Raw genomic sequence first — 14231 nt, forward strand, 5'->3', positions numbered from 1 at the left:
CCCTCCCTGTGTCCTAGGTGGCCTGTGGACTGTGGCCTGTTTCAGAGGATCGAACTTCCCCTCCCTGTGTCCTAGGTGGCCTCTGGCCTGTTTCATAGGATCGAACTTCCCCTCCCTGTGTCCTAGGTGGCCTGTGGCCTGTTTCATAGGATTGAACTTCCCCTCCCTGTGTCCTAGGTGGCCTCTGGACTGTGGCCTGTTTCATAGGATCGAACTTCCCCTCCCTGAGTCCTAGGTGGCCTGTGGACTGTGGCCTGTTTCAGAGGATCGAACTTCCCCTCCCTGTGTCCTAGGTGGCCTGTGGACTGTGGCCTGTTTCAGAGGATCGAACTTCCCCTCCCTGTGTCCTAGGTGGCCTGTGGACTGTGGCCTGTTTCAGAGGATCGAACTTCCACTCCCTGTGTCCTAGGTGGCCTCTGGCCTGTTTCAGAGGATTGAACTTCCCCTCCCTGTGTCCTAGGTGGCCTGTGGACTGTGGCCTGTTTCATAGGATCGAACTTCCCCTCCCTGTGTCCTAGGTGGCCTGTGGACTGTGTCCTGTTTCAGAGGATCGAACTTCCCCTCCCTGTGTCCTAGGTGGACTGTGGCCTGTGGCCTGTTTCAGAGGATCGAACTTCCCCTCCCTGTGTCCTAGGTGGCCTCTGGCCTGTTTCATAGGATCGAACTTCCCCTCCCTGTGTCCTAGGTGGCCTGTGGACTGTGGACTGTGGCCTGTTTCAGAGGATCGAACTTCCCCTCCCTGTGTCCTAGGTGGACTGTGGCCTGTGGCCTGTTTCAGAGGATCGAACTTCCCCTCTCTGTGTCCTAGGTGGCCTGTGGCCTGTTTCAGAGGATCGAACTTCTCCTCCCTGTGTCCTAGGTGGCCTGTGGACTGCGGCCTGTTTCAGAGGATCGAACTTCCCCTCCCTGTGTCCTAGGTGGACTGTGGCCTGTTTCAGAGGATCGAACTTCCCCTCCCTGTGTCCTAGGTGGCCTGTGGACTGTGGCCTGTTTCAGAGGATCGAACTTCTCCTCCCTGTGTCCTAGGTGGCCTGTGGACTGTGGCCTGTTTCAGAGGATCAAACTTCCCCTCCCTGTGTCCTAGGTGGCCTGTGGACTGTGGCCTGTTTCAGAGGATCGAACTTCCCCTCCCTGTGTCCTAGGTGGCCTGTGGACTGTGGCCTGTTTCAGAGGATCGAACTTCCCCTCCCTGTGTCCTAGGTGGCCTGTGGACTGTGGCCTGTTTCAGAGGATCGAACTTCCCCTCCCTGTGTCCTAGGTGGCCTGTGGACTGTGGCCTGTTTCAGAGGATCGAACTTTCCCTCCCTGTATCCTAGGTGGCCTCTGGCCTGTTTCAGAGGATCGAACTTCCCCTCCCTGTGTCCTAGGTGGCCTGTGGACTGTGGCCTGTTTCAGAGGATCGAACTTCCCCTCCCTGTGTCCTAGGTGGCCTGTGGACTGTGTCCTGTTTCAGAGGATCGAACTTCCCCTCCCTGTGTCCTAGGTGGCCTGTGGACTGTGGCCTGTTTCAGAGGATCGAACATCCCCTCCCTGTGTCCTAGGTGGCCTGTGGACTGTGGCCTGTTTCAGAGGATCGAACTTCCCCTCCCTGTGTCCTAGGTGGCCTGTGGACTGTGGCCTGTTTCAGAGGATCGAACATCCCCTCCCTGTGTCCTAGGTGGCCTGTGGACTGTGGCCTGTTTCAGAGGATCAAACTTCCCCTCCCTGTGTCCTAGGTGGACTGTGGCCTGTTTCAGAGGATCGAACTTCTCCTCCCTGTGTCCTAGGTGGCCTGTGGACTGTGGCCTGTTTCAGAGGATCAAACTTCCCCTCCCTGTGTCCTAGGTGGACTGTGGCCTGTTTCAGAGGATCGAACTTCCCCTCCCTGTGTCCTAGGTGGCCTGTGGACTGTGGCCTGTTTCAGAGGATCGAACTTCCCCTCCCTGTGTCCTAGGTGGACTCTGGACTGTGGCCTGTTTCAGAGGATCGAACTTCAGACTGTTCTGATGCCTGAGAAGCATTCACTTAGGAAGAAAAAATATTTTTTATTCTTTTTTTTTGGTTGTTGTTGTTGCCATGAATAATAATGAGGTAATAGTGATGCTACTTTTGGAGGCGTCGTTTTAGGTTTGGGTCACTGCTTGACAAGGCTGTATACTCTGATGACACACCCCGGCATCAGCCAGGCTGAGAGATACACAGACAGCAGGAGTGCTGCCCATGAAATTTGAGCAACACTCCTCAAGACCCATCCTTAACCCTTTGAGCCCTGACCACCGCTTTACCAGTGGCAGAGAAAAATGACATAATGCCCGGCCACCGGTTGAGCGGTGCGTAAACACTTGAAGTGTGCAGAGTCTCAACCTGGCCCGTCAGGTTAGAAATCAGGGACAAAACGTGTGAGAAAACAACTGTACACAACGCAGCAAGTAATTGATATGCTTGATGATTTATCGGAAGTAGAGTATGACAATGATTACTCTGATAGTGAGGTGGAATTCGAATCGGATGATTTTGCTACAGATAGTGATGTTGAAAATGAATCTGAACATGCAGAATCAGTTGATCAAAGTAGGCGTGTCAGGTTGAGACCTTGCACGCTTCATGGTAGAAATCGATATTTTTTATCCAAAGCACATGCCCAAAACACAGTGAGGGGGCGCGGCAATGTTGGTACTGCGTTCGCAGGCGTCGGAATATTACGGTTTTTCTGATTGGCTCTTCAATATAAGTCAACCAATAGCAAAACACGACAAGTGTTTACGCACCGTTCAACCGGTGGCCAGGCATTATGTCACCCCTCCCCACCACCGGTAAAGCGGTGGTCAGGGCTCAGAGGGTTAAAGTGGATCACCCTTGACCATGTGGTCCCAGTCCTCCCCTTGAACCCATGGCCACACTCCTGTGTGGGTGGGAGCTGGCCACAGGCTTCAAACCTCCCCCACCCCTGATGGGTCTTGAACCTGTATTCTCCCAGTTGTCAGTTCACAACGCTAACCACTTCATCATGGTGGATGGAGCAAGCCAAGGACCAAGGTCCTTATCTCTGATCAGGCTTGAACACACACCTTCCCTGTCATCAGTCCATGACACTGACCACTTCGCTACGGGAACCTCTGCCTTTGTGACTGTGTTTTCAGATCACAGGGTTGAACACACACCTTCCCTGTCATCAGTCCGTGACGCTGACCACTTCGCTACGGGAAACTCTGCCTTTGTCTCTGCCTTTGTGACTGTGTTTTCAGATCACAGGGTTGAACACACACCTTCCCTGTCATCAGTCCGTGACGCTGACCACTTCGCTACGGGAAACTCTGCCTTTGTCTCTGCCTTTGTGACTGTGTTTTCAGATCACAGGGTTGAACACACACCTTCCCTGTCATCAGTCTGTGACGCTGACCACTTCGCTACGGGAAACTCTGCCTTTGTGACTGTGTTTTCAGATCACAGGGTTGAACACACACCTTCCCTGTCATCAGTCCGTGACGCTGACCACTTCGCTACAGGAAACTCTGCCTTTGTCTCTGCCTTTGTGACTGTGTTTTCAGATCACAGGGTTGAACACACACCTTCCCTGTCATCAGTCCGTGACGCTGACCACTTCGCTACGGGAAACTCTGCCTTTGTCTCTGCCTTTGTGACTGTGTTTTCAGATCACAGGGTTGAACACACACCTTCCCTGTCATCAGTCCGTGACGCTGACCACTTCGCTACGGGAAACTCTGCCTTTGTCTCTGCCTTTGTGACTGTGTTTTCAGATCACAGGGTTGAACACACACCTTCCCTGTCATCAGTCCGTGACGCTGACTACTTCGCTACGGGAAACTCTGCCTTTGTGACTGTGTTTTCAGATCACAGGGTCGAACCAGCATCCTCACAGTCATCAGTCCGTGACGCTGACCACTTCGCTACGGCGAACTCTTACCTTTTGTGGGATGGGTTTTTGCAGATGACAGACCCCAGCGGCAAGACAGAGCAAGAGATCGACCTGGCTGATGAGGTCAATGCCGCCAGACTGGGTAACGGCAACATCGACATCGAGGTGGAGGTGACGGACAACACAAAGCGCATGTATAGCACCAAGACCGCCGTGGCCGTGAAGTTTCAGCCAGTGAAGATCGAGTTTGACGAGGCCAGCTCCGATAAGGTGTTCCGTCCCCAGACTGGCGCTCAGCTGGTGGTGAGTTTGTGTGTGTGGGGGTGAGGGGGAGGGGGAGGGGTGTAGGCAGGTGTGTGTTTATGTGCGGGGGCAGGGGTGTGAGTGTTTTTGGGTGGGTGAGAGTGTGGGTGTTTAAATGTGTATTGTATTGTATTGTATTACTCTTTTTTGTTACAATGGATTTCTGTGTGTGATGTGTGTGTGTGTGTGGTGAAGTTCAAGCCGGTGAAGAATGAGTTTGACAAGACCTGCTCTGATAAAGTGGTTTGTCCCCAAACCAGTGCTCAGCTGGTGATGAGTTTGTTAAAATGTGTGTGTGCGGGTGGGTGCATGAGTGGGTGTGCGGATGGGTGTGTGGGTGTTGTGTGGGTGTTTGTATGTGTATGGGGTAGGTGGGTGGGAGAATGTGTGTGTGTGTGTGTGTGTGTGTGTGTGTGTGTGTGTGTAAGTTTGACAAGACCTGTTCCGATGAGGTATTCCATCCTGAAACCAGTGCTCAGCTGGTAGTGAGTTTGTGTGTGTGTGTGTGTGTGTGTGTGTGTGTGTGTCTGTGTGTGTGTTAAGGTGATTATGTGTGTGGGATGGTGGTAGTGGTGTGTGGTGTGTGTGTGTGTGTGTGTGTGTGCAGGTAAGTGCAAGAATGTGGAAATGTTTATATATAGACAATAAAAAAAAAAAAAAATGTGTGTGTGTGTGGAGGTGTGTGTGTGGAGGCATGCAGATGTGTGTGGAGGTGAATGTGTGTGCATGCAGATATTTGTGTGCTTGGTAGTCACTGGGATATATGCTGCTGTCAAGATACGATAGTAAAAGATTGGAACGGGGTTCAGTAGTGCATTCTGCCATGGTACTATGATCAGAGGACCTGGCTGTATTGAATTATTTTTGCATTTTGTATTTGTAATTTGTGTTGCTATTCGTCATATCAGATTTGTTTGTGTGAAATTCAAACAGCTTTCCCCATGGTGAGTGCGTCACTGCAGTGCGGCGTCATACTTTTTCTTTCTTTTTTCGTTTTTTTTTTTTTTTTTTTTTCTGCCTGCAGATATATTTGCCTTCCAAGCCAATTTTTCCACAGAACTTGCCAGCCAGGCCAACCCTTTTGTTACCAACGGTTCTTTTTCTTGTGCTAAGTGTGTGCTACACGCGGGACCACGGTTTGTAGTCTCATCTGAAGGACTGGCATCCGGTCCACCTCTTGAGGTCAGATAGAGGGGGAGAAGGTACTGGCGAGTGTTTGGGATTTGATCGTGGACGCTCCGATTCTCTCGCTTCCTAGGTGGACACGTTACCACGAGGTCATCTCTCCACTTCCTCCTTCTTGGTCTTGTCATTGTAACCTTTTGTTGACTCACTTGTGTAAACAAAGTGAGTCTACGTTTTAACACGGTGTTCTGTTGTCTGTGTGTGTGTGTGTCTGTGTGTGTCTGTGTGTGTGTCTGTGTCCGTGGTAAACTTTAACATTGACATTTTCTCTGCAAATACTTCGTCAGTTGACACCAAATTAGGCATAAAAATAGGAAAAATTCAGTTCTTTCCAGTCATCTTGTTTAAAAAACAATATTGCACCTCTGGGATGGGCACAAAAAAAAAAAGAAAAAAAAAAGCCTAATTATATGCAAACTGCATTTACTGTTATATTTATATTTTTTGTATTCTCTAAACTTGGCACTTTGATCTGATATTCTGACCCAACAACAAGAGCAGTCATTATTATCATTTTTTGTTCAAACAGGAACTTCTTTTGCTAAGCATGGAAGTTTTATTTATTTTGCAAACGTTTTGGTGCAGGTAGTAAAAAAGGGAAATTACTCTGTAATTAATGCTAGGGGACTTAATTTGCTTTAAACTGATCTTTCTCGTCTTAAACATTGCATTTTGAAATTATACTCAGTACATAAGAAGCTTGGATTTTTTTTTAAAGTATATCACAAGTGAGTCTTGAAGGCCTTGCCTCTCTCTTGTTATTATTATTTTCTTTCTCTCTTTTTTTTCTTTTTCACCATGCAGATCAAGGTGACAGACCCGGTGGGCAGCGCCTTGGGAAGTGAGTTTGTGGGGAAGACCTTGACGGCCCACCTGAGAGGTGATAGGGAAGGGAGCAACGGCCGCACGAAGACCTTCACTGTGCAGCCAGGGAAGACCGACTATGTGTGGGCTCTGGAGCCCATCACTTCAACGTATGACAGTCTCAACTTTAGTGTGAGTTTGTCAGTGTTGATGTGTTGAGAGAGAGAGAGAGGGAGGGGGAGGGAGAGGGAGGGGGAGGCTGGTTTGGGGATGTGGCTGGGAGAGAAGAAGGGTGTGGATGTGTGTGTGTGTGGGGAGGGGGGGGTGTGTGGGGGGTTTGGGGGTTGGGGGGGCGGTTGTTTTGTTTTATTTGTGTGTGTGTGTGTGTGTGTGTGTGAGTGTGTGTGTGTGGTGCTTGTGTGTGGTGTATGTGATATGTCTGTATGTGTGTGTGTGTGTGTGTGTTTGTGTGCATTTGAATGTGAAGGGAGAGTGCGAGCGTCATGGCTACCATGGAAACTCTTGTTTATAGATTTAGAGAATAGGTGCTGTGTAAATTCACATTATTATAATCATTATTTTTTTCATTTATAATTATTATTTTTCCACTGTGCAGATGAGAGTGAAGTATGCTTAAAAAGAAAACATCTTGTTTATCATAATTTTATCAGCTTCTGGATTGCCATTGATTGCTGCTAGTTTTCCTGTGTTTGTAGCTCACACAACGGATAGTGGTTGGGATCGTGGTTGGGTTAAACAGTATGTTTTTTCCCCCAATCATATTACAATACAGTACAGTTATTGGTGAACAGGACAACGAAAAAAACCTTATACAAAGTCCTGTCCTAATGGAGGTATTTCTTTAATAAGTAAATGAGGAACATTTTCACAGATAGCAGTCCAGAACACATTTGAGTGAACAAAAGTGGAAGATCAGTAGCCGTCTGTGTTGATATTTGTGGATCAGAGTTGGATAAGTTGAAGAATGTCTGCAGTTGTTTTGTTTGCGATAGTCTTTGCAGTCAGTGGAACCTGTAATTTCCGGCATACAAGGTGCACTTGTTTGACTGAATTCTGAATCCTGCGCCTTGTAGATTTGTTTGTGTGAAATTCATGGAGAGCGCATCAGCACAGTGCACACAGTGTCTTCTTTTCTCTCTGCAAGTGTATTTGTTTTGCTATAGAAGTGGAGTTTTCTACAGGGACATCCCTGTTGCTTGTTGCTTGTTCTTTTACGTGCACAAGCCAGTAATGCATACAGGACCTTGCTGTATCATCCCATCCAAAAGTACTTTTCATGTGAGAGCATATATGTGTATTCTTATCATGCACGTAATACGGGTTGATTTCTCTGTTGATGACAGGCTTCCATCAAGGTCGGGGAGAAAACGTTCACTGCGCACCACACTCTGCGTAAATACCTGACTCTTGGCAATGCCACCATGAACGCCCACTGGGTCAGCCTGTCCACGGTAAGGACATCCTTCGTCTTCTTCATTGTTGAGGGCCTTCAATCATACCAGTTGATTATTCTGGCACCTACTTACTTGTGTTACTGTGTCCTTGTGGGTTTTTTTTTTTTTAATGACCCCAAATTTTGGCCATTTGTTTCCTACATTTCTATAATGTTAATAGTAATGATGATAATAATTATAGTAATAATGATAATGACAATAGTGATAATAATAATTGTAATAATGATAATGATAATAATAATATCATTTGGCACCTTTCCATGTAAAACTTGCCCAGTTGTGTTGTGCAGTGTAAAAACTGATGTTTGAAACATCCATTTAAACACTAAAAAGAAAAATAATTGCATTCATAATCACGCACAGACATCCATCCAAACACTTGAGTGCTGATTTATGTTCACGCACAGACAAAATCATGACAGACCACTCAACGCTCATCATTCATATATTTCTCAGTCTCTAGGTAATGCACATATCATCTCACAGTTTGAGTTTCTCAAGGAGGCATCAGCTGCATTCGGAAATCCTGACATTACTACACATCAGCTAGGTAGATGCCTGATCAGCAGCTGAACCGAACACGCTAGTCAGGCCTCAAGTGCATGCATGTATAACCTATTTGTGTACCTGTCCCAGTGGATTTCTTTCACAGAATTTTGCCATAGGACAGCACATGTTGCCAAGGGTTCTTCTCAGTGCGCTAAGTGCATGCTGCACACAAAACTTAGGTCTTATCATTTCTTTTGAATGACTAGACACTCAAGTTTGATTTTGCAGTCAAACTTGGGAGAAAGAGCGAGACTGGGATTAGAACCCAGATGACGGGCGCAATAGCGGAGTGGTTAAAGCGTTGGACTGTCAGTCTGAGGGTCCCGGGTTCGAATCACGGTGGTGGCGCTTGGTGGGTAAAGGGTGGAGATTTTTACGATCTCCCAGGTCAACATATATGCAGACCTGCTAGTGCCTGAACCCCCTTCATGTGTATATGCAAGCAGAAGATCAAATACGCACGTTAAAGATCCTGTAATCAGTGTCGGTGTTCGGTGGGTTATCGAAACAAGAACAAACCCAGCATGCGTGCCCCCGAAAACAGAGTATGGCTGCCTACATGGCGGGATAAAAACGGTCATACACATAAAAGCCCACTCATGTGCATACGAGTGAACGCAGAAGAAGAAGAAGAACCCAGATGTCCATCGTCACTGTGTTGGCAGTTAAGCATCTTAACCATTCTGCCACCTTCCTCCTATCACAGTAGTTCAGAACCACATCCCAGTAGTTCAGAACCACATCCCGATAGTTCAGAACCACATCCCAGTAGTTCAGAACCACATCCCGATAGTTCAGAACCACATCCTGATAGTTCAAAGCCAGTGAATGATGATGTTGGTAATGGAGATGTTGCTATGGGGGTCCACCCTGAGTGCGTCATGTTGATAATGGGCAGGAAACAGTATGCTTCCCTTGTGGAAGGAGCATGCCTGACTTTGTGTGTGTGTGTGTGTTTGTGTGTGTGTGTGTGTGTGCGTGCATGCATGCGTGTGTGTGCGTGCGTGCGTGCGTGCATGCGTGCGTGTGTGTGTGTGTGTGTGTGTGTGTGTGTGTGTTTGTGAGGATGTGAGTGTGTGCGTGTGCGTGTGTGTGTATGTGTGTGTGTGAGGATGTGAGTGTGTGTGTGTGTGTGTGTGTGTGTGTGTGTGTTCAGTTTTGTTAGTCACATTTTGATGTGTGTACGTAACATTGATGTAATGCGTTATGCAAACAAAAGTGCTTTTGTAAAGCACCTAGAGCAGATTTCTGGATATTGTGCTGTATAAGTATCCATTATTGTTATTATTATTACTTCATTCATAGTCACTCACTTGTTGTCCAGGTCATGTGGAGCAAGGCAACTTTTGCTGTGAAACAGAGCAGTGATGGCGCCTTTGACGCATTCTGGTACATGGTAAGTCTTTTTATTTGGAGGAGGGGGGGATGGGGGGGGGGGGGGCTGGAGGGGGAAGGGGGGGGGATGGGGGAGGGGGGGTGGTTGGGGGAGGGGGGGGGCAAGCTCAGAACTGCAGAACGCTCTGTCATAAATAAATCTGTTCTTTTTCTGTCTCTGATTGATCAACTTCTGTCATAAATAAATCTGTTCTTTTTCTGTCTCTGATTTATCAGCTATCCACAATTAAACATTTTCTTGATTTGCATTGTCGAAAATTATTCTTTTTTTTGCTAATATTGAATCACATATTAGCTATACACCAACACTCTGGGATTCAGCTAGCAATAATGTACTGAAACCTTTACAAAGTCTGCATAGACGAACTCTTAAATTAATCCTTCTGAAATGTTCATCACTGACTGCTGACGACTACAGACATTTAGATATTCTTCCCCTAAAGCTTAAACTTGAATACAACAAAGCACTTTTTATGTTTAAAATCATGTCTGATTATGCTCCATCTTTGAGAGATAGATTTCCCACCATGCTAGTCTGTCAGACCAGCCAGATTAAGATCCCCATTCCAAGACTAGATCTGTTCAAATCCTGTCTCATTTATTCAGGAGGCTGTTTATGGAATAATATTTCATCCAATTTTAATGATCAGAAAAGCATTCAAGAATTAAAAAAAAAATTACCATACACACCTTATTGACCAATATGTCAGCAATCCCACTTTATTGATTTGATCTTGTTGAATACACATATAGTTTGGGTGTATGTGGGTTTTTTGGTTGTTTTTGTTTTTTGTTTTTTTTGTTTGTTTTTCTTTTCATGTTCATTTTCATAATATGATGCTTGTATAAGGATTATGTACATGTGCATGTTTAAATGTGTATGTGAATTTGTTGCGTTGTGAATGTTTCGCTTCATTTTCATTTTCTATTTGCCCTGAGGGCTGGATCAAAAAAAGCACATGTATGCTTATTCCACTTCCCTCAATAAAAAAAACAAACTTTGTTCGTTCATTGGTTCTCTGAACTTTACACTTGGAAAGGGTTTTCTCTCTCACTTTGTCCCTGCACTCAGTTCTTTTAAGTGCAGCCTTAAAACCTACCTCTTTGGACTGTCCAGAGTAGCTCCTCTATACTCTTCACTTTTCTGTCCATAGTATCTTTTGTCTTTTTTCTACATGTATCTATATGTTTCTGAATTCTGTCTCTCATCCCTTTGTTATAAATGCATGTGAAAGTTTGGATGTTTTAGTGCTTTATTTGTTTTTTTTTCAGAAGATTCAGTGTCCTGTAAAAACAATGACGTCAGACTGTGTTATGTTGTTATAAAAAAAAGAGAGGAAAATTTCATTGCAAGCAGGTAAAAACACAAAATACAAACACAAAGACACACCTGTAAAAGCTCACCCTATCCCTTTCCTTGCATGCATAAATATATATGCAGCACACCTGATAGTGCACACACCTGAACATGCACTTACACACACACACACACACACACACACACACACACACACACACTCAAAGGCCAACTAGCCCCCACGGCTGCAGCACAAAGAGCCAGTGCAATCTAGCCTCCTTGTTTGGGAGTCGTAGTCCTTCACAAAAGACTAAGCTACAGATGAATTGACCCATTTCATTGGAGAAACCATTGACCGTACAGGTCTCCATTTCAATCTCTGATATATAAGCCAACTGATAATGTGTGTGGAGTGATGACCTAGAGGTAACGTGTCCACCTAGGAAGCGAGAGAATCTGAGCGTGCTGGTTCGAATCACGGCTCAGCCGCCGATATTTTCTCCCCCTCCACTAGACCTTGAGTGATGGTCTGGATGCTAGTCATTCGGATGAGACGATAAACCGAGATCCCGTGTGCAGCATGCACTTAGCGCACGTAAACGAACCCACAGCAACAAAAGGGTTGTTCCTGGCAAAATTCTGTAGAAAAATCCACTTCGATAGGAAAAACAAATAAAACTGCACACAGGAAAAAAATACCAAAAAGAAAAAAGGGTGGCCCTGCAGTACAGCGACGTGCTCTCCCTGGGGAGAGCAGCCCGAATTTCACACAAAAGAAATGTTTTGTGATAAAAAGAAATACAAATACAAATACAAATGATACAAGACGAGCAGTGTGAGTTTCAGTTTCAGTTTCAGTAGCTCAAGGAGGCGTCACTGCGTTCGGACAAACCCATATACGCTACACCACATCTGCCAAGCAGATGTCTGACCAGCAGCATAACCCAACGTGCTTAGTGAGGCCTTGAGAAAAAAAAAAAAAAGAAAAGAAAAAAAAGGTGAATAAATAATAGATAAGCTTACATAAATAAATAAATGAGTAAATAAATAATAATTATTTAAGAAAAAGGTAGTAGTAATAATAATAATAATAAATAAATAAATAAATAAATAAATAAATAAGATGGTGCGAGCCTCTTATTATTACTACAAGGCAGCAGACAACAGTGAAGCCATATTCCACTCCGCCGTTGTGTGGACAGGTGGTGAGCAGGGGCAGCGTGGTGCGGACTGGTCAGGTGAGTGGAACCACGGAGCTGGAGATCACCCCGGAGCTGTGCCCCAAGGCCGACATCGTGGTCTATGGTCTGACCGCCGCCAAGCCAGAGATCGTGGCGGACCGTCTGGAACTGAAGCTCAAGGGCTGCCAGAGCAAACAGGTGTGGGGGTTGTGTGTGTGTGTGTGTTTGTTGGGGTGAGTGTGTGTGTGTGTGTGTGTGTTTGTGTGTGTGTGTGTGTGTGTGTGTTTGTTGGGGTGAGTGTGTGTTTGTGTGTGTGTGTCTGAGTGTCTGAGCAGCCCTCTTTAGGAATGCACTGCTCACCTCCCTGGCATGAGGAAGGGGCTAGAAAAGGTGCCCTAAAAATTGCCTGCTCCATATCACCCTGGCCAGCATACCGCGGCTGGCGGGGACCCTACATCAGCGGTCGAAACAAAGAGAAAGAAAAGAAAAAAGCAAGGATCGTTCCTCTCACCATTGGTGCTTGGAACATAAGGACTCTCCTGGACAGAGATAACGCGGACAGACCCCAAAGGAGAACAGCACTAGTTGCATCCGAACTCGCCAGATACAATATCGACATCGCAGCCTTGAGTGAGACTCGGCTTGCAGGCGAAGGCGAGCTCTGTGAACGGGGATCTGGTTACACCTTCTTCTGGAGTGGACGAGGAAGCGAAGAGCGACGTGAGGCTGGTGTTGGTTTTGCAGTAAAAACAGCACTTGTCAGCAAGCTAGCTGGAATCCCAAAGGGAGTCAACGATAGGCTTATGACCATGAAACTCCCACTGGCATCTGGCCAGAAGCACCTCACCATTGTCAGTGCCTACGCCCCAACCATGACCAACCCGGATGAAGTGAAGGTGAAGTTCTACGAGGACCTTCACTCTGTCATTGCTGCCATCCCTAAAGCAGACAAGCTCATCATTCTTGGGGACTTCAATGCTAGAGTTGGCTCTGACTACATCTCCTGGGATGGAGTGATTGGAAAGCACGGTGTGGGCCACTGCAACCCAAATGGATTGCTTTTGCTTCAGACATGTGCAGAGCACGAACTGCTGATAACCAACACAGTTTTCTGCCTCCCTACCCGTAACAGGACGTCATGGATGCACCCTCGCTCAAAGCATTGGCATCTCATCGATTATGTCATCGTCAGGAAAAGGGATAGGCAAGATGTACGTGTAACAAAGACCATGTGTGGCGCCGAGTGTTGGACAGACCATCGCCTTGTAGTCTCGAAGCTGAATATTCGAATCCAGCCCAAGAGACGCCCCCAAGGCCGGAAGGCTCCAAAACGGCTCAACATCGCTAAGCTGAAAAACATCACCATCAAACAGTCCTTTGTGGAGCTGCTGGAAGATCGTCTGGAATCCGCCTCTCTGAACAACCAGAATGTGGAGTCTGACTGGAGGACCCTGCGTGAGCTGATCTATAGTACAGCTTCAGAGACCCTGGGACCCATGATCAGAAAGCACAAAGACTGGTTTGATGAAAACTGTGATGAAATCAAGCAGCTTCTGGATGAGAAACGCCGTCTGCATCAAGCCCACCTGAGCAACCCAAAATCCACATCAAAAAAGGATGCGTACAATGCCATCCGCAGGACTGTTCAGCAAAAGTTACGCCAGATGCAGGATAAGTGGCTGAGTGACAAAGCTGATGAGATCCAGGGATATGCTGACAGGCACGATATGAAGAGGTTCTATGATGCCTTAAAAGAAGTCTACGGCCCCACATCCTCAGGATCATCCCCCCTCCTCAGTGCAGATGGGAATACCTTGATCACCGAGAAGGAGAACATTCTCGAACGATGGGCTGAGCACTTCAACAGTGTCTTAAATCGCCCTTCCTCCATAAATGATGAAGCCATAGACCGTCTCCCACAAGTCCCCACCAACGAAGCACTGGACGATCCGCCAACACTTCTTGAGACCCAGAAAGCAATCCGTCTGCTATCCAGTGGCAAAGCACCTGGCTCAGACTCCATACCAGCAGAGGTCTACAAGGATGGAGGCACTGTGCTGACTGGGAAGCTTCATCAGCTGTACTCACTCATGTGGAAAGAAGAGACGATCCCCCAGGATTTCAAAGATGCATCTATCATTCACTTGTACAAGCGAAAGGGGAACCGGCAAGCCTGTGATAACCAT

General features: G+C 46.7%; 1 protein-coding gene across 11 annotated transcripts in view; it reads left to right on the forward strand.

The window, feature by feature from the left end:
• LOC143300445 (CD109 antigen-like) overlaps positions 1-14231 on the forward strand; it is a 153263-nt gene that overhangs the window by 61715 nt on the left and 77317 nt on the right. For all 11 annotated transcript variants that reach the window (XM_076614109.1, XM_076614111.1, XM_076614107.1 and 8 more), the window contains exons 11-15: positions 3929-4159; positions 6149-6340; positions 7513-7620; positions 9497-9568; positions 12067-12243. In XM_076614109.1, the coding sequence (XP_076470224.1) occupies positions 3929-4159; positions 6149-6340; positions 7513-7620; positions 9497-9568; positions 12067-12243 (780 nt within the window). The remainder of the gene's footprint in view (positions 1-3928; positions 4160-6148; positions 6341-7512; positions 7621-9496; positions 9569-12066; positions 12244-14231) is intronic.

This window comes from Babylonia areolata, chromosome 26 (genome assembly GCF_041734735.1).
Source record: "Babylonia areolata isolate BAREFJ2019XMU chromosome 26, ASM4173473v1, whole genome shotgun sequence".
NCBI lineage: Eukaryota > Metazoa > Mollusca > Gastropoda > Neogastropoda > Buccinidae > Babylonia > Babylonia areolata.